Source organism: Polypterus senegalus, chromosome 9 (assembly GCF_016835505.1).
Source record: "Polypterus senegalus isolate Bchr_013 chromosome 9, ASM1683550v1, whole genome shotgun sequence".
Taxonomy (NCBI): Eukaryota; Metazoa; Chordata; class Cladistia; order Polypteriformes; family Polypteridae; genus Polypterus; species Polypterus senegalus.
Genome location: NC_053162.1, coordinates 43,885,540 through 43,913,012, shown reverse-complemented (window position 1 = coordinate 43,913,012; position 27,473 = coordinate 43,885,540). Strand labels below are relative to the sequence as shown.

Here is a 27,473-nt window from a genome sequence, read left to right as displayed (position 1 = left end):
AATTCTTGTGGAAGTCCTGAATTTTTGTTTTATGACTACAAATAGGTTTTAATGTATTCAAACACTATATCAGCTGTAGTCTTTGCACTATTTTGTAGAACACCACCATTAATAACATATTACAGACTAAGCTCTGCATAAAAACTCCCTATAATAAGATTAGCAGTAAGACACCTAACAATAAATATACAACACTGATCACTTGAGTATATCCAAACATTACCCTATAATTTAATCTGCCAGATATTATTTGATATTTTTATACAAATTAATTATTTAAAGAAACATAATATAGCAAAACAAAACATTGAAGCATAGCATAATGCAAAGTTCCACACTCAATATTGGTTCCTCTGCAAATTTTTAATAAAATATTCTGACCACAAATCAGTTTATGTGGATAAAAAATAAATGCATAGAATTGTACAGATTAGCAATTCTGCTCTTAGCTTTTCTTAACCACTAATACACTGTTTTCATTGAACAAGTTCAGATAATCTTGAATATTACAAGGGTTTTCTAAAATCAGGTTTTTGCCAGGGTTGCTAGGCTTACTGTTCAAGATAGGGTACAAAGGTTCAGCAAAATGGAAAGTAACTGAAGCAGAGCTGCTGCTTTTCCAGATTCAAGCTGATTTGATCTAGGTGTATAATGAACATATGCCCCCATCAGGCAGTGTAATAGTAATGATCTGTTGAAAGCACACTCTCTCTGAACTGCTGCTACAGGAGCACCTGAAAATTACCCAGAAGGTTGCTGCTAAAGATACATTGGCCTGGTCTACCAAAACCAATAAGTCACCATGAACATCACCCCAATGAAGAATAAAACAACATGTACAGTACAACTGTGATACACGTAGAAAGGATTTACAATGTTTTGCCGTGCAAAAGATTTTTTATTTGCCAATTCAAATTTTGGCAAGATTATGCAACATGCTATTTCAGAGCATAGGAATGTTTCCTTGAATGAAACATACACACCTTTATATCTAAGCTTTAAATCACATTCAGGTTCAACAACTAATAAAGGTCTCATGGAACTCTATGTGAATCAGATATACTGTATATAAAAGGATCAGACTACAACTACTGAAAAGGGCATTTTAGGGTGAATAAAGATACCCCAAAAGACAACTTGCTGTCCTTTTCTTTCCTGGTGAGGAAATCCTGCTTGGAAACAACCACTGCCATCTTTCCAAGATGCATAAAAAATAAACAGCAGATGATTAGCATGAAATAAAGCTGAAATATACCACTCACAATAGATCACTGAATGAACACTGAAAAGAAAGTCAGTGTCCTTATATAAGCACTCGCTCCCAAACTAACTCAATCTCTGATTTTTGTTTTACTACTGCAGTTATCCAGAGAATAAGAATGCAATTAAGTAATTACTGCCACACATTCAATGAATTTTCTGCTTTGTGCATCTGAATCTAAAAAGCCAAATGTAAGTTGAGATAGAAGGTCATCATGGCAAAGCGGAGTATAACTGTTATTCAATTATCCCATTTTCTTTATTCACAAAATAATAAAATAGCTGATAGTTGGAATTTAATCTCTTGCATGAGGTAAGTATTTACTACTACATGGATCATAGGGGAGACACTGAATAAGGAACATTGCTATTGCTAGCGTTTTCTCTGCCACTGGCATTTCTGAAATCGGCAAATGTGTTTAGGAAGTGTCATTTTAATAATATTACTCATGATGAATATTTTTAATAAATTGCAGGACAATTAAAATAAAAGCTTCTTCCTTAAAATGTAACAAAACTACATTAAAAATTTCTTCAAATGGACAATTATGATCAATGCCATCAGACACTCAGTGTGTACATTGAGATTGCCAAAAAAAAAAAAGCAAAGTGAGTAGTTAGTTTACATCCAGCAAAACTCTTCCTTTGAAAAATTAAATTTAAAAAGCAATAGATTCTAAACATTACTTGAAATTGTCATTGCAGATAACAAGTAATATTTATATGGTAAGCTATTTTTATCAGAGGGTTTTTCTTCACTATATAAAATTGTACATATATTTGACTAAAATAAGAAATTATTCTTGTAAGGTGAAGTATACTGTAAATGCATAAGGAAACATAGGCAGTATCATATCTGTTAGAATATTATAATATGGTCTTAAATGTGTATAACAGTTCAACCTTGATATTAATTGATTACCCACTACAATCTATGCAATTAAATCTATTTGACATAATCCTAAACATATTACTCAGTAAAAGTGGTGGAGGTGAGGTGAGTATTTTATGGTTTTCAAAATGATTGTTGGTAACCAGCTGATAGGCATAAACGATGAAGGGACAGGTTGATAGTGGTATTGTCAGGGGGACTCATGGGAAAATTATTGCAATGGGTGGCAACTTTGAAAGGGAGCAAATGATGATGGTTATGATGTAGTTCTTGAGGGCTTCAATTTTGGTATTAGGAATGCAAATGGTGAGAAGGCTCAGTCCACTACTTTTTGTGACAGTGATGGAGCTACTCACCAATTAGGCATGTGAAAGATTGCCATATGAGTTCAATGAATCTCAGAAGCAGGAAACACTGAAAGGGAAATTTACTTTAGAACTGAAAGTCCTCAAGGCAAATGCAGGAAATACCAAGGTGATATATGGAGTTGAAGAGACAGGAGGCATGGAAATTGTTGATGCATATGGTGTTTGTTGTAGTGGTGTTGTGAGAAACCCAATACATAGAATGTAGTATGTAGATGTATAAAAGGTGTAGAAGTGTGAAGGGTAGTTTGCATGATGTGAGTACAAACCTTATTTGTAGAAAATATGTTAGGGGTTTCAAGATGTTCATTTAAGAAATATAAATGTAGTTATTAGGAAAGAACTTGTGAAAAAACTAGGGAACTTCTGCAACATGTCAAATATTGATGAAGGTGAATATACAACAGCGATAGCAAATGGGAAAGATGCATGAAGATATTCTGGGAGCGGTTCCCAAATTTGACTTCTAATTAACACTAGAATACCTGAAGTCTATAAAAATATTCATAATGTTGGGCCCACCTTAAATTCTCTTGCACCTTTTCAGCAGTGTCTTTGTTTTGCAAATGGATCACTTAGCACAAGCAGCAAGTAGCCTGCTATCCCATCCCCCACCAAGGCAGCTGAAGTAAAGTCAGATGCAAAACTCTCAGAGCTGAAGTCACTTTATCTGGGAATTAGGTGTCTGGAATTGTATAGGCTAAATAGCATATCTTTATTTGGAATACATACATTTCATGTGAGTTCCGTGTCTACAGCGATCTGTGTAAATGTAGGATTGACAGAAAATACGAGGCAAGAAATGTTGAACACATAACTAAAAGAGAAGCTTTTTTCATGTTATAGTAATAATGAAGCCACTCCTTCATTATTTTAGCTGTGTGCTTAGGGTCATTGTCTTGTTGGAAGGTAAACCTTCGGCCCAGTCTGAGGTCCTTAGCACTCTGGAGAAGGTTTTTGTCCAGGATATCCCTGTACTTGGCCGCATTAATCTTTCCCTCGATTGCAACCAGTCTTCCTGTCTGTCCCTAGAGCGGAAAAAAAACACCCCCACAGTATGATGCTGCCACCGCCATGCTTCACTGTGGGGACTGTATTGGACAAGTGATGAGCAGTGCCTGGTTGTCTCCACACATACCAATTAGAATTAAGGCCAAAAAGTTCTATCTTGGTCTCATCAGACCAGAGAATCTTATTTCTCATCATCTCAGAGTCCTTTGGGTGTCTTTTAGCAAACTCCATGCGGGCTGTCATGTGTCTTGCCTCTCCTCAGTGTGTGGAGACAACCAGGCACTGCTCATCACTTGTCCAATACAGTCCCCACAGTGAAGCATGGCGGTGGCAGCATCATGCTGTGGGGGTGTTTTTCAGCTGCAGGGACAGGATGACGGTCAAGTACAGGGATATCCTGGACAAAAACCTTCTCCAGAGTGCTAATGCCCTCAGACTGGGCCGAAGGTTTACCTTCCAACAAGACAATGACCCTAAGCACACAGCTAAAATAACGAAGGAGTGGCTTCACAACAACTCTGTGACTGTTCTTGAATGGCCCAGCCAGAGCCCTGACTTAAACCCAATTGAGCATCTCTGGAGAGACCTAAAATGGTTGTCCACCAACGTTTACCATCCAACCTGACAGAACTGGAGAGGATCTGCAAGGAGGAATGGCAGAGGATCCCCAAATCCAGATGTGAAAAACTTATTGCATCTTTCCCAAGAAGACTCATGGCTGTATTAGCTCAAAATGGTGCTTCTACTAAATACTGAGCAAAGGGTCTGAATACTTGGGACCATGTGATAGTTCAGTTTTTCTTTTTTAATAAATCTGCAACAATTTCAAAAAATATTTTTTTTTGTCTGTCAATATGGGGTGCTGTGTGTACGTTAATGAGGAAAAAAATTAATTTAAATGATTTTAGCAAATGGCTGCAATATAACAAAGAGTGAAAAATTGAAGGGGGTCTGAATACTTTCCGTACCCACTGTAAAACAATTTAATGAGACTTTTGACACTGCATTTCCAGAGTTACTTCATGCTCAGTGAGTAGTTGGAAGTCTTCAATTTTAAACATGATTCCAAGCTTACATAATTAAGGTGACTTCTTAGCTTGCATTTTATATCATTCACGCTGGAGAATATCTGATGCTCACAAGAATAAGTGGACCCAAAAATCATCAAAATTACAAATCAGCTGGTCTTCCTTTTGATATTTGGAAAGTTCTGTCCATTTTTGATTCATGGCTAAAGTCGCCTTTCTCTTTCCAGGTTTTCTAGTTCCACTTGTAAAGATGAACATTTTGAAGACAACAAATCTTTGCTTTTCAAGTCTGTTTGTAGTTCAAACTGAGCTCTGTCAACTGCTGGAAGCAGTGTAAAATTTATTTAATTGACATTTGCCACAAATGGTTTTGAAGGGTGGACTTTTCATCTCTGAAATCTTTGAAGCAAACAGTAAATGAATCATACACTTTTGTAATAGTAGCAATAAATAACTTATTATAAATGACACTTCCAGTAGTTTCCAGATGATGTTTTAAAGTTTTAAAATGAAACAACAATCCACTTTTCAAGACTTCTACAAACAAAAGTTGTTTTATTTGAAGAGGGTAACAAAGCCTTTATTTTACTTGTCATTACTGGATGCTCCATCTATAACGACAGATACCAAATTATTGATGGCAATTTCCCTAACAGTCAAATTCCAAAATTGCTGCAGAGACATCTTCAACTCAAGTTTGTTGTAGCAAACCCAACAATTCTTCATGGAGACCTTTATTGGAAACATACCATCCAAGGCGGCTAATTTGTGCGATTTCCTTCAAGTCACACCCCGTCACAAACCAAAGAAAATACAGATGCCAATTTTATATCATTAATCTGTTGTTTTGTCACATTCTTACCCATCTTTATGATTCTGTCATGAACAGCATTTTGTGGATAGTGGAGTGTCTTTAATTTTTTTTTCCCATCTGTGAAAGGATTTTTATGCTTTGCAATCCAACAAGAAACAGCAAAACTTGTTGACTGTTGTATATTTGCCTTAATTCTGTCACCACTTTTTTCTTTCTTCGCTGAATGAATTTTTTTGTTTTTGTAAATGCATTGTGCTTTGTTAAGAATAAATGTTCAAGATTTGATTTTTTGTTAGTGGATAACTTTTCATTGCAAATTAGACATGTTAAAAGACCCATAGAGTTTTCACCTCAGTTTTAAATCACTCAGGACACGTAACAAAGTAACTAGTATTACAATATTGTTCAGTTTTGTAGTGATAGTCTTCACCTTCACACCCCTTTTTCTTGAGTAAAGTTTGTTTGGCTCTGCAGTCGTCTACTCTACACTTTACTACTTTAACTGTGCTAAGCGAGCAGTGCAAAAGGTACTCACCATTCTGAGCACAGCTAGCTATAATATGTAACTAGGAGAATATATATAATGTTTACGAAGACCTGGGAAGGCATGGTGACGATTAACTACAAAAAGTAACAATTGGGTATCCTAATAAACGTTGAAGCGTATGTTCAATTTCAGGTACTGAAGAAAATCCTGGAGATGATATGATTTGACAGAAGACGTACTCTTGTCAAACAGAATGACTTTGAGGAAGATGTACTGTATATGATGCAATTAAGAGGTTAAATGCAACAGTGGCATACGACGGACTACCTGATTCACATATAGCTAAAGAAATATCTAAGCAAAAAATAATAATATTAACAAATAACTGAATTATTTACCTTTATGCACGTATTATCAAATATGTTAAGACATCAAAATGTGAATGCATCTATCGTTCTGGGAAGAACTGCAACCATGTGGTCAAACAGACACATGTGGCTCGTGAGCCACAGGTTGCTTACCCCTGGTATAACCAAAGAAATGTGCTTTTATTCAAGTAAATAGCTGAAGAAAATTAAATTATTCAATTTACATGTTGCTGTCAATGTGTAAGAACTGAAGCCCAAATATCAATCGACATAAAGGAGCCATATCTGTTTGGCTGGTGTAGAGGTAAAAACTGCTGCCTCATAATGAAGAGTTTGCGGGTTCAAGCGCAGGTCCTTCCTGCATATACTGTTTTGAGTAGTGAACTTCTATTATTATTACTACGGAGTCTAACACATGGTGTAAATTTTTGCTATATGTAAAAGATATCACTGAAGGGATATAAGCAGACACACAAACACTGCTGAATGATATCTTCCTGGTATCTTTTTGTCGCTTGAATTTTTTTAAATTCTGTTTTATTCTCCAATAAAAGCATACTTGTTTCGTTATACCTTTGCAAAAGTGTTTATTTTATATTCCAGTAACCATTTGAATGACATCAAATCTGTCGCTGCCTTTCTTGCGCACGCACACACACATTCATGCATGAAAACGGCATTATTTGAAAACGCTATGTCATTTGAACATGGTGCATAGTACTGCAAATGCAAACAGACTCCTTCTTTATGGGCGCACACACACCGTCAGCATAGCACTGCGAGATCTAAACACAAGCATGGAGAATTGCTCCACAGTCTATTAGCCAGCAAAAGTGATGTGAAGTTGTCTGTTGTTATGGTTCTGCCTTTCACCAGAAACGGCTCCATAAGCTTTATGACCACAGTCTCGGAAAGCCTTTTTCCCATGGAATGACTGGGATCTTTGCCTAAATAAGGATTGGCATTGCACCTAAATAAGAAGTGGCATTGCACATGTACTTTGTCACCAAATCTGCCTCAATCCATAACTTTATTCCAAATTTGTCAGGCTTGGTTGAGATGTATTACAAGAAAGGACAATGGACTTTGGTTGGAAAACAGTTGTTTATCAACAGTAATATGTTGCCCTGTGTTGTAACTCAAAACACTGTTCTCAAGAAAACGCTGCCAGATCACAACAAATCTTTCATTTTTCAAAGGTGTCTTTGTTGTCAAATCACAAATGCCGCATTAAAGGTCTGATAGCAGCCACGAGGCATCATATCTTTGATTGCGCACACTTCTCTCTATGCTGTGATTTCTATTACACCAGTGAGAGAAAGAGACAATATATGTGATAATTTGAAGAAATCATTTTATGACCTGAATAGTACCAATCAGAAAACATCATCACACTAATGCAATATTATTTGAAAACGAATAGCGCCAGATCGGGTGTGAATTTACGCTGGCGCTGTTACTTAGAGTCAGATCAAGATAGGTGCTGGGGGGGGTGGTGTTAGAGCGTAATCGTGATTAAAAGAATAAAACTGAAAAAAGCTAACTTTTACAAGTACCATAAATTTATACCCAATGTCCCATATATTTGTCTCTTTCTTTATTTTCTCTGTGCTTCAAGAACTGTCCTTCCTACATTTGTGTGTACCTGTTGCAATGTGCACACTTCTCTCTATGCTGTGGTTTCTATCACATTGAAAGGGCACTTGACACTGACTCTGTTTACTTTCCTGGGGAAGTAGCTGTCTTGGAACAGAAGCTTGTCGATGTTGCATCCTCTTTTTTCCATCGCCTACTCTAGTAAGATGCGACGACGAAGTTCCTCTGCAATATGAGCCATAAACACTCTTCTTTTCACTGTGGCCCCTGTGCATGCCTTGCATAGTACATGTGCGTTGATCCTGCTGCACTGAATAAGCTCATGCCTTCTGGTGCACGATTTCAACGCAGCACAGAGAAAAATATATGGGACACTGGGTATAAATTTATGGTACAGTGGAACCTCGGGTCACAAACGTCTCGGACCACGTACAAATCGGGTTACAAACAAAACGACCACACACTCGGGTGAAGAACAAGCCACTTTCCCTTGCGGTTCGTACACGCCGATAATTTCCGCATGTGTTCAGTCTCTCCCTGTGCAGCGAGCGAGAGAGAGAGAGAGAGAGAGAGCGAGCGAGCGAGAAGGCAGTTAAAGAAGACAGTAAGGTAGAGAAGACAGTTAAAGAATGCACCGGGCTTGTTTTTAAAGAAATGCTTCGAGCACTGTATTAATCTTGTATTTAATGAAGACTTTTTTCTATTGGATTTTTATCTCCACTTTACTTCTGTTTTTATGGGATCATTTATTCATTGAAGGATTCTGAAAGCACTGCACTTTAATTTGGACTTTAATTTGATTGTTGTTTTGTTGATTTTAATAAAAGCACTTGGCACTTTTTGCACCATCCGATTGCTCCATTGTAGTGCCTCACTGTTGTGCTCATAGGCAACATTACCGACGGTGACAGGTTAAAGGGCTCCCGGAAGAGAGATGGGAGCATTCAGCAAACCCACATCTTCACAGACTTTACCTCAAAACTAATCTCCTCTCTACCCAGTTCCTCCTCAATTCCTTCATGCCAGAACTCGACTCATGCAAGGTTAGTTTTCTTGGTTGTTTATGGTTAGTTGTTGCATAAATTATGGATTTTTCAAATGCTCATTTTTTTCCCTGTGCTTAAAACTCATTAAAAATAGTGTTTACAGAGAGTGTTTCGTAAAGGCTATAGCGTGAACTCTTGCAATGTTAGTTTTCTCTGTTCAAGGTTTTCTCAGTGTTATTCAATGTTTTTACATTTAGTTTACTATTACACTGTGCATTCTATGGTATAACTATTTTTGTTCTTAAAACTCTTTAAAAAAATATATCAACATACAGCTTGTACGGTCCAGAATGGATTAATTGTATGGGGAAAAATTACTTCGGGTCCACTGTACTTGTAAAAGTTAGCTTTTTTCAGTTTTATTCTCTCAATCACAATCACGCTGTAACATCAAAATCTGACTCTAAGTAACAGCGCCAGCGTAAATTCGCACCCGATCGGACACTGTTCGTTTTCAAAAAAATATTGCATTAGTGCGATGATGTTTTCTGATTGGTACTATTCAGGTCATAAACCTGTCACTGACATCATAAACCATAAGGTGCATACTAATTCTGCGTGAGCAGGAACACTCAATAAAACTGAATAAAAACAAAGTGACATGAGATATGAAGAAGGCCGATTCACTAGCTTTTGTGTGTCAGCTTTTATCCCTCCAGATCAAAGAATGTCCAGTTCCACTGCCTCAAAACACTACTCGCATCTACAGTTCTTCCCAGGTTCAAATAAAAACTAACAGCGTCAGATCCCTAGGGCGGTAGTATGTAATCGTGATCGTGACTGAGAGAATAAAAGTGAAAAAAGGGTAACTTTTACAAGTACAGTACTATAAATCTGTTACAGACGCAAACCAAATGTAAGTGTGTACCGTATAATACTAACAATAAGAGCAGCTCACTACTGAAAACGGCAAATATAGGAGGCAGTGGGGATCGAACTGGTGGCCCCTTGATTACAAGTCAGCAAATCTTACCTCTACGCCACAGAAGCTGTTGAATCATCCTTGAACCTTTTGTGAAAGTGTTTATTTGATCTTTGGACTTCAGACTTCTGTAGTTTATGCCTACACTTTGTAACATTTATTACTCCTCTTCTTCTTCTTTCTTAATGGGCTGCTCCCATTAGGGGTTGCCACAGCGAATCATCTTCTTCCATATCTTTGTCCTCTGCATCCACCTACAGCTCTGTCTCCTGCTTTCTGGTCAGTGCCATCGTCTCCAAACCCATATAACATAGCTGGCCTCCCTACCGTCCCGTAGACCTTCCCTTTCACTTGCTGATACCCATCTGTCACAAATTCCATCCATCTTCACCCATTCCACCCTGTCTCCACTCTCTTTTTCACCGCTCTTCTACAATCCCCATTACTCTGTACTGTTGATCCCAAGTATTTAAACTCATCCACCTACACCAACTCTACTCCCTGCATCCTCACCGTTCCACTGACCTCCCTCTCATTTACAAACATGTATTCTGTCTTCTTCCTGCTGACCTTCATTCCTCTCCTCTCTAGAGCATATCTCCACCTCTTCAGGGTCTCCTCAAACTGCTCCCTTCTATCGCTACAGATCACAATGTCATCAGCAAACATCATAGTCCACAGGGACTCCTGGCTAATCTCGTCTGTCAACCTGTCCATCACCATTGCAAATAAGAAAGGGCTCAGAGCCAATCCCTGATATAATCCCACCTCCAACTTGAATGCGCCCATCAATTCCTACAGCAGATCTCACCACTGTCACACTTCCCTCATACATATCCTGTACAACTCTTACATACTTCTCTGCCACTCCCGACTTCCTCATAAAATACCATAGCTCCTCTCGAGGCACCCTGTCGTATACTTTCTCCAGGTCCACAAAGATGCAATGCAACTCCTTCTGGCCTTCTATAAACTTCTCCATCAACATCCTCAGAGCAAACATTGCATCTGTGGTGCTCTTTCTTCGCATGAAACCATACTGTTGCTCACTAATCATCACCTCACTTCTTAACCTAGCTTCCACAGCTCTTTCCCATATCTTCATGCTGTGGCTCATCAATTTTATTCCCCTGTAGTTACTGCAGTTCTGTACATCCCCCTTTTTCTTAAATATCGTCACCAGTACACTTCTCCACTCCTCAGGCATCCTTTCACTTTCCAAGATTCTATTAAACAATCTGGTTAAAAATTCCACTGCCATCTCTCCTAAGCACCTCCATGCTTCTATAAGTATGTCATCTGGACCAACGGCCTTTCCATTTTTCATCCTCTTCAAAGCTGTCCTTACTTCCTCTTTGCTAATTCATTGCACTTCCTGATTCCCTATCTCCACATCATCCAACCTCTTCTCTCTCCCGTTCTCTTCAACCTACCCATCACCTCCTTGTCTACACTGTTCCCATCACCAACATGCCCACTGAAATCCGCTCCAATCACCACTTTGTCCCTTGGGTACACTGTTCATCACTTCATCCTACTCACTCCAAAAATCTTCTTTCTCACCCATTGCACACCCAACTTGCAGTGCATATGCACTAACAACATTCATCATCACACCTCCAATTTACAGCTTCATAATCATTACTCTGCCAGATACTCTTTTCACCTCCAAAACACTCTTGACATACTGTTCCTTCAGAATAACTCCAACCCCAAGTCTTCTCCCATCCACACCATGATAGAACAATTTGAATCCACCTTCGATCCACCTGGCCTTACTCCCCTTCCATTTAGTCTCTTGCACGCACAATATATCAAACTTCCTTCTCTACATCATATCGGCTAATTATCTCCCCTTACCAGTCATTCTGCCAACATTGAAAGTTCCTACCCTCAGTTCCACTCTCTTTACTTTCCTCCTCTCCTCCTGCCTCCAGACATGTCTCCCCCTCTTCTCTTTCTTCGGCCAAGAGTAGCCCAATTTCTGCCAGCACCCTGTTGGCTAACAGTACTGGTGGTGGTCGTTGTTACCCCGGGTTCGACCGATCCGGTATGGAAATTTGTATTGTTGTCCGCATATTGATTTGGCAAAATTTTACACCGGATGCCCTTCCTGACGTAACCCTCCCCATTTATCCAGGCTTGGGATTGGCACAAAGAAACATACTGGTTTATTACTAAAATATGAAAAATTTTCTGTTTTAACAATGTGTGTTTACATAGATTACTGTAGAAATGGAACACACATGAAATGCATGTGTTTCAAATAACAATCTATTATTTCCACTCTAAAACTACAGCACTTCACTCCCAGATAATCAAACAAGGCATAAGCTGAGAGAACTCTGTGAATGTTCTGCGACAGTGGGGTGATGGAATAAGCAGGCTGCTTGCTGCTTGTCTTAATCGACACATTTACAGGACAAGACACGCTCACTGAGAGGTGAGAACGGATTTCAGGTGGGCTGGGTTTACTAGTTTTCTCGTAGGCTCTGGTAATTCTAGTGTTAAGTGAGACTAGGGCTGGGCGGTATACCGGTCCATACTGAAAACTGTTTTTGATTATTGTTATGATATGGATTTTTCTCATACCTCAACACCGGTTTAAATTGCCTAAACAACGTTCGGAACATGGCGCAGTGAGAAACTGTTTAAGGGGGACCTTTTTAACCGCTACAACGCTAAGCACATGCCACAGAGGTGTTGTTAGGGGGCTCTTTTTCACTGCTACACCGCTAAACAAGCATACAACGCAGTAAAGTTAGTAGAGTTATTGCACGGTGAAAATGGACAGAGAATATTCAGAAACTGAAGATGTAGCAGATGATAAAATTGAAAATGATGACACAGAAGAACTTTTGCTGGAAAAAGGAGTCACGTCTGTTGTCTGGAGATACTTTGGATTTAAAAGGTCGGATGTGGACCATTATGTTCAAATGTGTGAATACTGTTTCTATACTACGGGATAATACTGCAAGCCAAGCTTTATTTTTTTCCAATACTGAGTAATGTACCTGGGTACTGTGTAATAGTGTGACGACATGTTGACTTTATTATCGACATTTCCACTTTAATCTCGACGCTTATGACAAGAATAAAATCAACATTTCTACTTTATTCTCGTCGTTTGCCGAGATTAAAGTCAACATGTTGACTTTATTCTCGTAATTTGTTATTAAAGTAGAACATAAACTAAACTTCATCTTAAAATGAATATTTAATTTACATGATTTTCTCAAACCCCGTCATAAGTTATGTAGCACATTAAATGCTTTGAGTTGTGTTCCAGGAGCTGTGTTAATCGCTACTGCTTCTTAAACTGACTTCCTTTTGCACTAAGAGGAAGTGCAGACAGCACACAGAGAATATACTAATTTCATGATATTCCTGCTCCCTGAACATTTAGAATGCTAAGATAAATACTTGATATAATTTTCATGATGAAATGCATAAAAGCATGTATTAATCATGTTGGGGGCACGGTGGCATGTAGGTTGCACTGCTGCCTCGCAGCAATGGGGTCCCGGGTGTTCCCTGCTTTGAATTTGCATGTTTTTCTGGTGGATTTACTCGGCGTGCTTCGGTTTCCTTTCAAAGTCATGTAGGATAGCAGGTTTTGCTATGCTATATTAACCCTGCTAGTGTATATACTGCTCGTATTCACCCTGTGATGTGTTGGCGCCAGGTTCAGGATTTCCTCCTTCCTTGCACAAAATGCTTTTTGAGATGGGCGCAATGCTGAATGGACGGCATAATTAAACATGTATAAGAAAGATTTTTTTTTTTGAAAGTTCTGAACACTCCGTGGTCTAAGTTTAGTTTTAATTTCATAAGGACGTTTATGTGTGGCGATTGGTTATGTAGAGAAAGAAAAAGGAAGGATTGGAACTGGGGGTTTAATACATCAGAAAGAGACAGCACGCATGCGTCACATCTGCCATAAAGTTCTCTACACTGAACGTACACCTGGGGACCTCTTACTGCGAGGGAGCAGCACTACCACCTCACTACCGTGCATGTTTAATACCTGTTTTAATGCATTTCATCATAAAAAATGATCTTAGCATTCTACATTTTCAGAGAGCAGGAATATCATGAAGTGAATGTATTCTGTGCGGTGATCGCTGCCTCTTAGTGCAAGAGGAAGTCAGTTTAAGAAGAGCGTAGTGATTAACAACTGTGTCAGGGAACACTTAAAGCATTTAATGTGCTACATAACTTATGACGGGGTTTGAAAAAATCTAGTGAATTAAACTTTGATTTTAGGATGAAGTTTAGTTTACAATATTCTACTTTAATGACAAAATAAACTATGAGAATAAAGTGGAAATGTCGACTTTATTCTTGACATATAGTATTTTTTTCTTCACTGTGGCCCTAATACGATTCTGTAGGGCTGTACCACACATAGCATTATAAATGCACGTTGCAGTTTTATTATTAATGTATATAGCTTAGCTTGAAGCAAGGTCCATATTAATGCAGTTTGCCTTAATGATGGTTCAGTTGGTAAAGATGTCATCACCAAGTTGCACTTGTTTGATTTTATTTTTATTTGGTGAATACTGTGTAATGCACCTGGGCTTGAAGTCTTGGAAGTAATAGTATTATTACTGGAAGTTGCACTATTATTTATTTTATTGTTATTATTTATTAGTTTAAATATTATGCAGTTTAATGATGGTAAAGTTGTTTAACTGTTCAGTGGACAGAGATTGTTAACATTAACCAAGTGTAGTTGGTTTACAAAAAATATTTACTATTTACTCCTTTTCTAAGACATGTTCAGTGCAATACAATTTTTCACTAGCACCTCTGGATATTTTGCGAAGTCTAAATGCCTGTTTGGATGGTTGAAAATATGTTGTCAAAATTTTAGTTTAAGTTGTTTGCAAATATTGTTCAATAAAAAGGCTGTATTTTGACTGCAACTTTCATGCAATGTGATTCATTCTCTTCATTAGTGCTACCCCCTTGAAAACTATCACTTTATGGGGTCATGCAAACCTGTATTAATACTTGTGTGCACATTAAAAATTTTTTTGTACAATGTACAATTCTCATGACAGTGGAATAAGTTATTCTTAGCCAGTAATTGCAGTGGAAATGTCATTAACATCCACTCATGCATGGGGAAAAAAAATACCGTCCAATACCGTGAAACCGGTATAATTTTGAAAAATACCGTGATATAGAATTTTGGTCATACCGCCCAGCACTAAGTGAGACATCTTAAATGTAAAAAATTAATAGACCTCTTCAGGCTAAGATTCATTTAGCAAGAGAGGAGAATAATGTAAGTCAAGATCTTTGGATGATGTCTTTTGAAGTTTCTGATGAGTTTTTCCATGCAATGAGGATCTGTAGTCTGGTTGTCTGTGTCAGTCTGAGAGAGGCCAACAATCCTCATGCCTGGCCATAAAACTCTTGTTGTCTCTTCCATACTGTAATCTTTTTAGTTAGCCATTTTGCTTGACTTATACCTTTTGTGAAAGTGTTTACAGTAAACCTTTGAAATTTGCGGGGGTTACGTTCCTAGAGCACCCGCAAATTGTGAAAAAACACGAATTATGGACGTGGTTAAAAAAATGCCCATTTTTATAGTTTAACACCCAAATATGCCCCAAAACACTTTACCTAAAAAAAAAGAATGTAAAGGTAAACCCGTATACTGCACTGATATGTCACCCACAGTGCTAGAATGTAAAATACCAATGTTACCACTATACAGTATGTAATGTAATTCATGCAAATGCATTTTCATTGCCAAACACCTTAGAAGGTGCAGGGCGTTTTGACGGCATCTTGGGGCTTTAACTGACACATACTTGGAGGTTAATGCATCCCTGTATGCCAAATACTTTTTTGCTGCACTTTTTAAGTAAACGTCACAATTCACAAAGAAAAAGTGAAATTTTAATGGAACACATCTTTTATCATGCAAAGAGCATCACAATTACTGCAACACTGACCAATTTACATACTGCCAATGAACTGTAAAAACTATTTAAAAAAAAAACTACTAGAACAATATGTACAAGGTGCAACTGACACCACTGATGAAATTCAGTAAATCACAGAGCCAACTGCACTTGAACTGGCTGCACGCAAGCACACAGAGTTAAGCGCTGACGCAGGCAGGCTAGTATAGTGCAGCGGCTCAATCCCAGAGACAGTGAGGCTGCAGTGTTGCAGGGGCCAGCAGTGGTCATGAGCTGGCTGCTCAACAAATGTATGGCACTGACTGATCAGCTCCAGTGTGCTGGTAGCACTGGGAACCGACAATAGTCGGTTGTGGCATTCAATTAATGTATGTTGCCAAATATACTTGGCTCCTACATGCTGGCAAATGGCACTGGGAAACGACTACAGCCGGTAGCAGCGGTTTAAGGATTAAGAAGAACAAAACGGAAAACACGAGAACACTCAGCTGGGTCACAGGGCAACATTCAATCAGCAGCAAGGATAAATGAATAATGTTGTAGTGATCCAGTGCCGCTAAGATTCACACCGTCAAGAAGATGGTGATTTATTTATTTTTTATGGTGGAGATTCCAGGGACGCACCCAGCCTTGACCCAACCCGCACACACTCACAAACAGAGACAAAAACAAAACAAACCGTTAATCAAACAGCAAATAAAGAATGTAATGAAACCCAATGAAAACAACAATATCACCCCTGTTCCCCTTATGACGATTATACATTAAATACAACAAAGCACCAACAAAACACAAACAGTAAAGTCCATGAAAAAAGGCAACAGACGAAATGTAATGATGAAGACAGATAGTCCAGAGATCCGCATGTTGAATGGGAATGTAAAGATGGTCCTACTGGTAGTTTCTGAGATGGTGAACACGGGTGGACGGGTTCAGGAGCGATCCTTTCTTCGCAGGATAGCAATTAATCCACTTACAGCCCTCATGTACACAGGCAGGCGGCAGACAATTCAGACCCCAACCAAGAAACAATTCAGGACAAAACGAATAAATACAGGTAACCCAACAGAAGGCAGGCAGAGAGACATGATCTTGATACACAAATTACAAAAAACTTGTTTTTTTCTTTTGGTCACCGGCCCCCTTTTTAAAAGCCATGCTGACATCCTTTGACCCCAACAGCCCCTGCACTCTCAGCAGAAGACCAATCAAAGCCACTGCAGGGACTGCTGGGAGTTACAGTTTTAAATTCTAATAGAGTACGCTCTTGGACTGGCTACTCTCACCATCCTAAGCCGTGTTTTCCTCTACGGTCGCTTCCTGTTCTCTCTACAGTGCAGTATTGCTACGAAAAAAGCTATAAAAAATTGTAGAGGTTTATCTGCAGTTTCCGCTAACAATTATTAGTTAGGTTCTAAGGAAAAATCTGCAAATCCTGAACCACGTCTTCGCGGGGGTCTACTGTATTTCAAATTTGGACTTCAGTCTTTACACATTGCACTTTCAGTCAGCATTTTGTCATTATTACTATAACATGAAACAGGTTTCTATTTTAGTTATGTGTTCAACATATCTTGCCTCGCATTTCCTGTCAATCCTACATTTTCACAGATTATTGTAGACACAGAATACACATGGAATGTATGTATTCCAAATAACGATACACAGCGGGAAAAATAAGTATTGAACGCAACAATGTTTTCACCAGATGTCGGTAACAACTCAAGTAATCCACACATACAAAGAAATCTAAACAAATAAGTCTCCACACAAACAAATGAAATCTAAATAAATAAGTCCATAAATTAAGTTAATAAAGTGGAATGACACAGGGGGAAAAAAAGTATTTAACACATGAAAAAAAGGAGGTGCAATAAGGCATATAAAGCCAAGAAACCAGCTGACATCTGTCAGTATTTAGAAAGCAGCCCTGCCCCCTTATCAATGCAAATAAATATCAGCTAGTTTAGTCCTAATTGATGGCCCATAAAAAGGTTTCTCATTACCAAAGTGTCACACAAGAAGCATCTCACGATGGGTAAAAGCAAAGAGCTTTCTCAAGACCTTTGCAACCTTATTGTTGGAAGACATATTGATGACACTGGTTACAGACATATTTATAAACTTCTGAATATTTTCTGGAAGTGGAAAGAACATCATTTCACCATAAACCAGCCACGACCAAGTGCTCCTCTCAAGATTTCTGTCAGAGGAGTCAAAAGAATAATCTGAAGAGTTGTCCAAGAGCCAATGACCTCTCATGGAGAGCTTCAGGAAGACCGGGAATTAGCAGGTACAGTTGATTCAAAGAAAACAATAAGTAATGTACTCAACCGCCATGGCATCTATGCACGCTCACCACACAACGTTCCGCTGCTGAAGAAAAAGCATGTTGAAGCTCATTTAAAGTTTCTTGCACGACATCTGGACAAGCCAATAAAATACTGGGAGAATATAATCTGGTTAGACGAGACCAAAATTGAACTCTTTGGATGTCATTGCACACACCATGTTTGGAGGATAAGTGGCACTGCACATCACCCCAAAAACACCACACCTACAAGCTGTTTTTCAGCAAATGGTTACTGGCAGACTTCATATAATTGAAGGAAAGATGAATGGAGAAATGTACTGGGACATTCTTAATAAGAATCTGCTGCCATGTACCAGAATGTTGAAGATGAAACGAGAGTGGACATTTCAGCAAGACAATGATCCCAAATATACAGCCAAGGAAACTCTCAACTGGTTTCAGAGAAAAAAAATAAAGCTGCTAGAATGGCCCAACCAATCACTGAATTGAATAAAATTGAAAATCTATGGAAAGAACTGAAGATCAGAGTTTACAGTAGAGTCCCCAGGAACCTTCAAGTTTTGAAAGCAGTTTGTGTGGAAGAATGGGCCAAAATCACACATGAGCAATGCATGTGACAAGATTATCCATACAGGAGGCGTCTTGAAGTTGTCATTACTAATTTGTGGTTTACTTGGGTTGCTACCGACATCTGATGAAAATCTTATGTCAATAGCCCCATTAGAAATATTACTGAGAAAAACATTGACGTGTTCAATACTTATTTTCCCTGCTGTATTATTTACCCTATACAATTCCAGACACCTAACTCCCAGATAAAGATAATTTTGCGTCTGACTTTACTTCAGCTGCCTCAGTGGGGGATGAGTGAGCAGGCTGTCTGTTGCCAGTGCTGACTGACTCATTTGCAAAACAAAGACGCTGCTGACGAGGTGCGAGGAAAATTAATGTGGCCCTGCAGCATAAATATTTTTATAGGCTTCAGGGACTCTAGTGTTATGTCTCTTTAGCATTAAAGGCAAAGAGATCACAAAACCAGCCAATGTGCTCTAAAGGAATGAACCAAAATCAGTGAAGGACAAAGAAAAGCACGAATGAACAGAGTCCAGAATATGTAGATAATTGTGTGTGACATGTCACAAGAGTAACAAGAAGATGAATTCTGAGTTAAGGGAAAGACATGGTGAGGAGGTAATAGGTGTTGTACTGAAGAAAACAGACTAAGTTGAAAAACAGGCATGAAACCAAAATAAACTCAACATATTTTTCCAATGAGTACCAGGCAATTGGATTCAATACACAAACAAAAACTCAACTTTCAGACATATTAGTTTTAATCAGCACGGGTTCAGAAGAGGGAGGTCATGTTTTACCAACATGCTGGAATTCTATGAGGAAGCAACAAAAGGATATGATCAAGGTGGAGCATACAGTTAGGTTCATAAGTATAGTTGGTTTCATTAACTATTGACCAGGTAAAAGGTTTTGAACTGATTCCAAGTGTGTAATTTGCATTTGGAAGCTGTCGCTGTGAACTCTCAATATGGAATCCAAACAGCTGTCCATACAAATAAAAACCGACCATCATTACACTGGAAAACCAAACCAAAACCTTTAGAGAGAGAGCATAAACATAAGGAGTGGTCAAATCAACCATGTGGTGCATTCTTAAAAAGAATGAACAGACTGGTGAACTCAGCAATACCAGAAGGTCTGGAAAACTACAGAAGACAACTGTGCTGGATAATTACAGAATTCTATGCTTGGTGAAGAAAAATCTCTTCGCAACACTTAGACAAACCAAGAACACTCTCTGGGAGGTAGACCTATCACTACCAAAGTCTACAATCAAGAGAAAAGTTTATGAAAATAAACACAATGGATTTACCACAAGGTACAAACCACTGCTGCCAGAAGTAGCAGGATGCATTCTGAAGCGTATAAGGCTTTGCTGTCTGCTAAGATTCAGCTAAATGCTGCAACACTGATAGGACAACACTTCACGGTACAGATGGACAATCATCCAAAACATACTGCAAAAGCGAACCAAGTGCTTTTCAAGGTAAAGTAGTGGAATATTCTTCAATGGCCAAGTCAATCAACTGACCTCAACACAATTGGATATGCATTTCACTTAATGAAGACAAAACTGGTGGCGGAAAGTCCAACAAACAAGCAGCAATTGAAGACAGCTGCTTTAAAGGCCTGGCAAAGTATCACTAGGGTGGAAACCCAGCACTTGGACATGGCTATGGGTTCCAGACCTCAGGCAGTCATTGACTGTAAAGGAGTTTCAATCAAATATTAAATATCTTCAATACATTTATGATTAGGTTAGTTTGTCAAAATACTTTTGAGTCCCTTGAATTTGAGGGATGGGTTTGGTTATGCAGAAAAACGACTGTCATTTCCAAACAGTTCATACAAAATTTTTGATAAACCCCCTAAATTAAAGCTGAAAGTCTACACTTCAATCACATAATGATTACTTTATTTTAAATCCATTGTGGTGGTATAAAACTGTGTCACTGTCTAAATTACAAACTTAACAGTATGATATTATTTATACTGATTTTCAGAATGTACAGGACAAGGTGTCACATGAGAGGTTTGTGATCAAACTAATATAAGTGGGAGTTCAGGGTGTTGTGTGTAGATGGGTGCAAAACTGGCTCAGACACAAACAACATTGAAAAGCTGAGCTACTTATGGCATGCATATTCACTAGTAAAAACTTGTTTAAATATTTAGAACACCATAAATATTTTAAAAACCAAGATAAAAACCAGTAAAATATTCATAAGTACTGTAACTTGCTACATTCCTATAAGCATTTAACAAAACCTGATTTTTTTACTTATGAACTGACAACAAAATATACAAACGAGGAAATAACAGCTCACTTATTTAAGGTAGGAATCCAATTTAAAGGAAAACCTGGTTAGGATGAAAACATACAGCCACAGGGGGCCTGCAGTTAAGAACTTCAGAACCATAGAATTAGATGGTAAAATGCTAGTTCCTTTGTCATTTGCACCTACAATAATTGTTAATTGGCAGCTAATTAAGAAAACATTAACCAGTTTATAAAAAAATGAGTTGTAGTTGTTTGACTAAAAGAAGCAGTTAAAGGTTAAAAATCTAAACAAGTCAGTTAACTAAAATGAAGGACACATATGGTGCTTTAACAATAATTTCTTCAGCAGCAGTAACTGGCTGTGAATTAAGAAACTGAGTTTGAATACATAACTACAGCCATTTTGGCCCACCAGGACCATACTTGTAGACCTCTGCTATAGTTTGTGTAGTATGCACATACTGAATACTATGCAGTAATACAGCAGTGTACAGCTTATGAGAAGCATTACAGTAAACTGAAATAGTGTCAAGAGTAAACAAAGGCATATGTGCTTAAAAATGGGGTGAAGGAGGCATGAATACGGTTTTCCTCTTGTACATTAATGACGTTTTCATTGGTTTTGCGGTTTAATTCTGCTTACTTATTGTGGATCTTTTCCAAGTGCTCTCACTGGGCAAACATAAGAGTAGCTTCACAAAGCATTCAGACTAGAGATGCACGATATATCGGGAACTGTATTGTTAACGGTCGATGTTCATTAAAAATTACATCATCAAAATCAGTCAGATGTGTACAATTTACCAATAGAGTCGACCGCTATAATTCGGGCTTGCAAACATTGTCAGTTCACTAACTAATTAAATGTTGTTTTCATTGTTTGGTAAGGCAGACTTAAGCTTGGTGCTGGGCGGTATGACCAAAATTATATACCACAGTATTTTTCAAAATTATACCACTTTCACGGTATTGGACGGTATTTTTTCCCATGCATGAGTGGATTTTAACCAAATTTTCCACTGCAATTACTGGCTAAGAATAACCTATTCCACTGTCATGAGAATTGTACATTGTACAAAAAAACATTTTAATGTGCACACAAGTATTAATACAGGTTTGCATGACCCCATAAAGTGATAGTTTTCAAGGGGGTGGCACTAATGAAGAGAAGGAATCGCACTGCATGACAGATGCAGTCAAAATATACAGCCTTTTCATTGAACAAAGTTTGCAAACAACTTAAACTAAAATTTTGACAACATATTTTCAACCATTCAAACAGGCATTTAGACTTAGTAAAATATCCAGAGGTGCTTGTCAAAAGTTGTATTGCACTGAACATGTCTTAGAAAAGGAATAAATAGTAAATATTTTTTGTAAACCAACTACACTTTGTTAATGTTAACAATCTCTGTCCACTGACATATTAAAGTGACTTTTTAAACAACTTTACCATCATTAAACTGCATAATATTTAAACTAATAAATAATAACAATAAAATAAATAATAGTGCAACTTCCAGTAATAATATGATTACTTCCAAGACTTCAAAAGCCCAGGTGCATTACACAGTACAGTATTCACCAAATTAAAAAAAAATAAAACAAGTGCAACATCTTTACCAACTGAACCATCACTAAGGCAAACTGCATTAATATGGACCTTGCTTCAAGCTAAGCTATATACATAAATAATAAAACTGCAACTTGCATTTATAATGCTATTTGTGGTACAGCCCTACGGAAGTGTATTAGGGCCACGGTGAAGAAAAAAAAAATACAGAGTGAATAAAAAAAAAAACTATACGTCAAGAATAAAGTCGACATGTTGACTTTATTCTCAACGTTTCCACTTTAATTTCAACACTTATGTCGAGATGAAAGTTGACATTTCTACTTTCTTTTTTAATGACAAAATAAACTATGAAAATAATGTTGTAAACTAAACTTCATCCTAAAATAAATGTTTAATTTACTAGATTTTCTCAAACCCCGTCATAAGTTAATGTGGCACATTAAATGCTTTGTGTTAAGTGTTTCCGACCCAGTGGTTAATCGCTACGCACTTCTTAACAGTAGAATTACCAAAGCCTACAAGAAAACTCATAAATCCGGCCCACCTTAAATCCGTTCGCACCTTTCTGTCAGCATCTTTGTCTTGTAAATGTGCTGATTAAGACAAGCAGCCTGCTATTCCATCCCCCACCATCACAGAACGTTCACTAAGTTCTCCCATCTCGTCTCTTGTTTGATTATCTGGGAGTGAGTGAACTGCTAGAGTTTTAGGAGTGGAAATAATAGATCATTATTTGTAACACATGTATTTCATGTGTGTTCCGTTCCTACAGTAATCTGTGTAAACACATTGTTAAAACAGAAACTTTTTCATATTTTAGTAATAAATGTTACAAAATGTGGCATGTGTTCCCTACAGATTTTATTTTTTCTCCAGCCGTCTGGAGTTTTTTTGTTTTTTCTGTCCCCCCTGGCCATTGAACCTTACTCTTATTCGATGTTAATTAATGTTGATTTATTTTGTTTTCTTATTGTGTCTTTTATTTTTCTATTCTTTATTATGTAAAGCACTTTGAGTTACTGTTTGTATGAAAATGTGCTATATAAATAAATGTTGTTGTTGTTGTTCATAGACTACAGAATGTTTGAAGCCTGAAGTCCAAAGATCAAATAAACACTTTTACAAAAGGTTCAAGGACGATACAACAGTTTCCATGGCATAGTGGTAAGATTTGCTGACTTGTAATCTGGGGGCCACCGGTTCAATCCCCACTGCCTCCTATATTTGCCGTTTTCAGTAGTGAGCTGCTTTTATTGTTAATAATATACAGTACACACATACATTTGGTTTCTATTACAATTAAGAATACTTAAACTTTAAACATTTACGCATAATTCAGACTTTAATAAATCTGCAAAAATTCCTCAATAGTGTTTTATATTTTTTAATTCTGGGATACTGAATGCTGTTTGATGAAAGGATAACTGAATCTAAGTTATTTTGGCATGACCCTGTAAAAACAAAACAAAACATGAAGACACTATGGATTCTTTATTGGTCTGGATCAAGCCTTAAATAAATACATCTGGGAAAACAGTTGTGTAAGCTGAAACTTTCTATATGTGAAAACTATAAATTTAGTCTATGTACAATTTTAAAGCTGAGTAATCAAGTTATTTTCGAAAAGACAACAGCTGCGTTACAGCATTTAAGCCGCAATGTTTTTAACAGGTATATAACTATAAATAAATCTCAGTGGTAGAGTTTTGACTGTGTTGGAATATACCTGTGGACAGAGAACAAGTGAAGTGAGCTATCAAGTTGGGGTTAGCCCACCAAAGTCAGCCGCAGGGGCAAACCCTGCTAGTAATTTAATAAAATAAAAGGGAGGAGCATGGAAAAGTAGCTATAGTTGAAGTCAGAAGTTTACATACACTTACTTCTTACTTTAAAACTCACTTTATAACCCCTCCACAGATTTTATAATAATAAACTATAAATTTGGCATATTGGTTAATACTGGTGCAGGGCAAAAGTAATTTTTTCCAATAATGTTCAATGGCACAGTATTTCTTTTTTTTATTGACTATCACAGTTCCAGTGCGTCATAAGGTTACGCAGCTTTAGACAATTTGAAAAATTGTACAATTCACCCTAACTTCTGACTTCAACTATACATCTTGGCAGAAGCAAGCACATTTAGGAGACTTCCCACTTTTTGTTAAGTCTGTTGCACTATATGCATATTTAGTCCTGTAAACAGCACAGTTTGATTGTGGAACTTGTGTCTGCTCCTACAGAATCCTTTAATACTAGAATCCCTGAAGCCAACGAAAATACTCATAATGCCAGGCCACCTTAAATTCTCTTGCACCTCGTAAAGATGTCAATCAGCACAAGCAGCAAGCAACCTGCTATCCCCCATCCCCGACCAAGGCATCTGATGTCAAATCAGACGCAAAATTCTCGGAGCTAAATTCTCTTTATGTGGGATTTAGGTGTCTGAAATTGTACAGGGTAAATAATATATCGTTATTTGGAATACATACACTTCATGTGTGTTCTGTGCTTACAGCAATCTGTGTAAATTTAGTATGACAGGAAATGAGAGGCTCACTACTCAAAAGAATCGAATCCGCAACCTCTTGATTATGAGACATGATTGATATTTGGGCTTCAGCTTTTACACATTGACATTCTTTTACTACAGGTATATTCTTGAATAAAAGCGCACTTGTTCTGTTATACCTTTTGTGAAAGTGTTTATTTCATATTTGGATTTCAGTCTTCACACATTATACACTTCACGTTAACATTTTGTCATTATTACTATAACATGTAAAGAGTTTCTGATTTAGCTATGTGTTCAACATTTCTTGCTTTGCATTTCTTGTCATCCTAACATTTCCACAGATCATTGTTGACATGGAACACACATGAAATGTATGAATTCCAAATAACAATATATTATTTACACAATACAATTACAGACACCTAACTCCCAGATACTCAGACCTGAGCTGTGAGAATTTTGAGTTCAGCTGCCTTGGTGGAGGATGAGTGAGCAGGCCGTCTGCTGCCAGGGCTGACTGACGCATTTGCAAGGTGCAAAAAAATGTAAGGTGGCCCGGCATTCTGAATATTTTTGTAGGCTTCAGTGATTCTAGTGTTAATTCCATTCTTTAATAGAAAATACAATAACTTTGGCAATAACCAAACACAACTACTATGTTGGCAAACTGCACTGCTGCTTCACTCTTTTTTTCTCTGTGATGGGCTTACTAAGTAATCAGATCAAAAGTCCAGAGCTTGTCATGTGCAGCAAATACAGTAAAGGCTAAAGCATAAAACTCTGTACATCCATATTTGCTTCTGTAGCAGCAACCATGGAAACAGTTTACAGCACATATAACTCAGTGTAGCTTTCAAAATGAAAATATCACAGTTTCTAATATATTTTCTTTATTTTGTAAAGTTTTTAAACTTGGTAATCGATTGCTATCACATGCCCTGATGCATTTTTGAGAAACAATATATAAATCAAGATGTCAAACATTGTTCTCACCACCAGAGATATATTAACTTGTACTTTACAATCATGCTCATAATTATACACTTTAATTTTCTTGGAAATTAATGCATGATCGCAAATGTGAGATTAAAATAGCTTAATAAGGTAATTTTTAACATGGCATAAATTGTAATAACTGCATGAAATACATGAGCCATATGAGAAGAAAAATATGTTTTTTATAATTACATGCAAGGTCATTTAAAAACTGATCTGAAAGATATAAAAGACAAAATAAAAAATAGCAAGGTGATTCTAAACAATCAAGTAGGAGACCAAGGAAAATTGGTACTGTTGACTGGAGAGGTGGCAACACCACAAAATGAGACAGATAAATCTTTCAGCTACTTACCAAAAGTATTTCTTCCAGATGTTTCACTTTCTGCTCCAAACATTGGAGCTCAGGGAACTGTCCTCTATAGTCATCCAGCATGGAGATTAGTGTGTTTAAAGCTTCTGCAAGTCCACTGTCCACAGACCTGGCCCTTTCTCCATGAGTCACTCTGGCCTTATCTGTGGCTGTAGTCCTAGATACCTCCTGTGGTAGTCCTTTGTCCTCACATGCATCTGGCTGACTCTGCTGTACTTTGGTCCTAGATTCTGAGGATATGTCCAAACAATTTGTAGGCTGAACTGCTGCAAGTTCAGTACTAGACTCACCCACTGGCAATACCACAGGCAAAGATAAATTGTCTGTGGGATTACTGACTACTGACACGGTCTCTGTGGTGATTGTCACTTGGGTCTTCTCAATTACATTGTCTTGGTCCTCAATGACAAGAGATGGCTCCTGATTTTTCACAGCTAAAATATATTCCATCTGTTGGGAAGTAACATGTTCAGCCTCATCCTGCTCTTGTGACAGTGTGTCCATCATCTGGGACTCGACAACTACTTCAGGTGCGCAAGACATATCCATAAGAATGTCAGTGACAGATACTGCCTCAAGTTCACAAATCGCCTTTGTTGGGCCACTCTCAGAAGGATTCACTTCCACAACAGCACCATCTATGCTGGTTTCACTTATGTGGCTCAGTGATCGTGAGTAGCGCACATGACCATTAGCAACCACTGTCTTCTCTGTCACCTTTATCTGTGTCTCTTCAAGGTCATGTACAGGGGTATTTATGTTCTCAGATTCCTCTCTCTGAACAAATGAGATTTCAATTGCAGGAGCAGTGGTCTGGATCTCTGGTTGAACAAGTGTCTTCTGGTTGTGTCGCAAAGTTACTGAGAGCTGAGGACTTGAAGAATCATCTGAGGATTCTGAAGAATTAGACCAAGCTGTTCCATTCTCTATTTCATCCTGTCGTCGGAGCATGTTCTGGGAAGGGTATAATAGGGTTGTGTGTGTATATATACACACATAAAAAAGAAAAGAAAAAAAAAAATCAGTATACTTCAGTGACACAAAAACACTGATACTAGTATTAAAATAGAGAAAACGGTACATTTTTAAAAGCAAGAAAGCTGTTCAACCTGCA

The 27,473-nt window shown here is 37.8% G+C and overlaps 1 protein-coding gene across 6 annotated transcripts in view; it reads right to left on the bottom strand.

Annotated features, from left to right (window-relative positions):
* Positions 1-27,473, bottom strand: part of ripor1 (RHO family interacting cell polarization regulator 1) — a 303,026-nt gene that overhangs the window by 52,061 nt on the left and 223,492 nt on the right. For all 6 annotated transcript variants that reach the window (XM_039763032.1, XM_039763030.1, XM_039763028.1 and 3 more), the window contains one exon: positions 26,342-27,313. In XM_039763032.1, the coding sequence (XP_039618966.1) occupies positions 26,342-27,313 (972 nt within the window). The remainder of the gene's footprint in view (positions 1-26,341; positions 27,314-27,473) is intronic.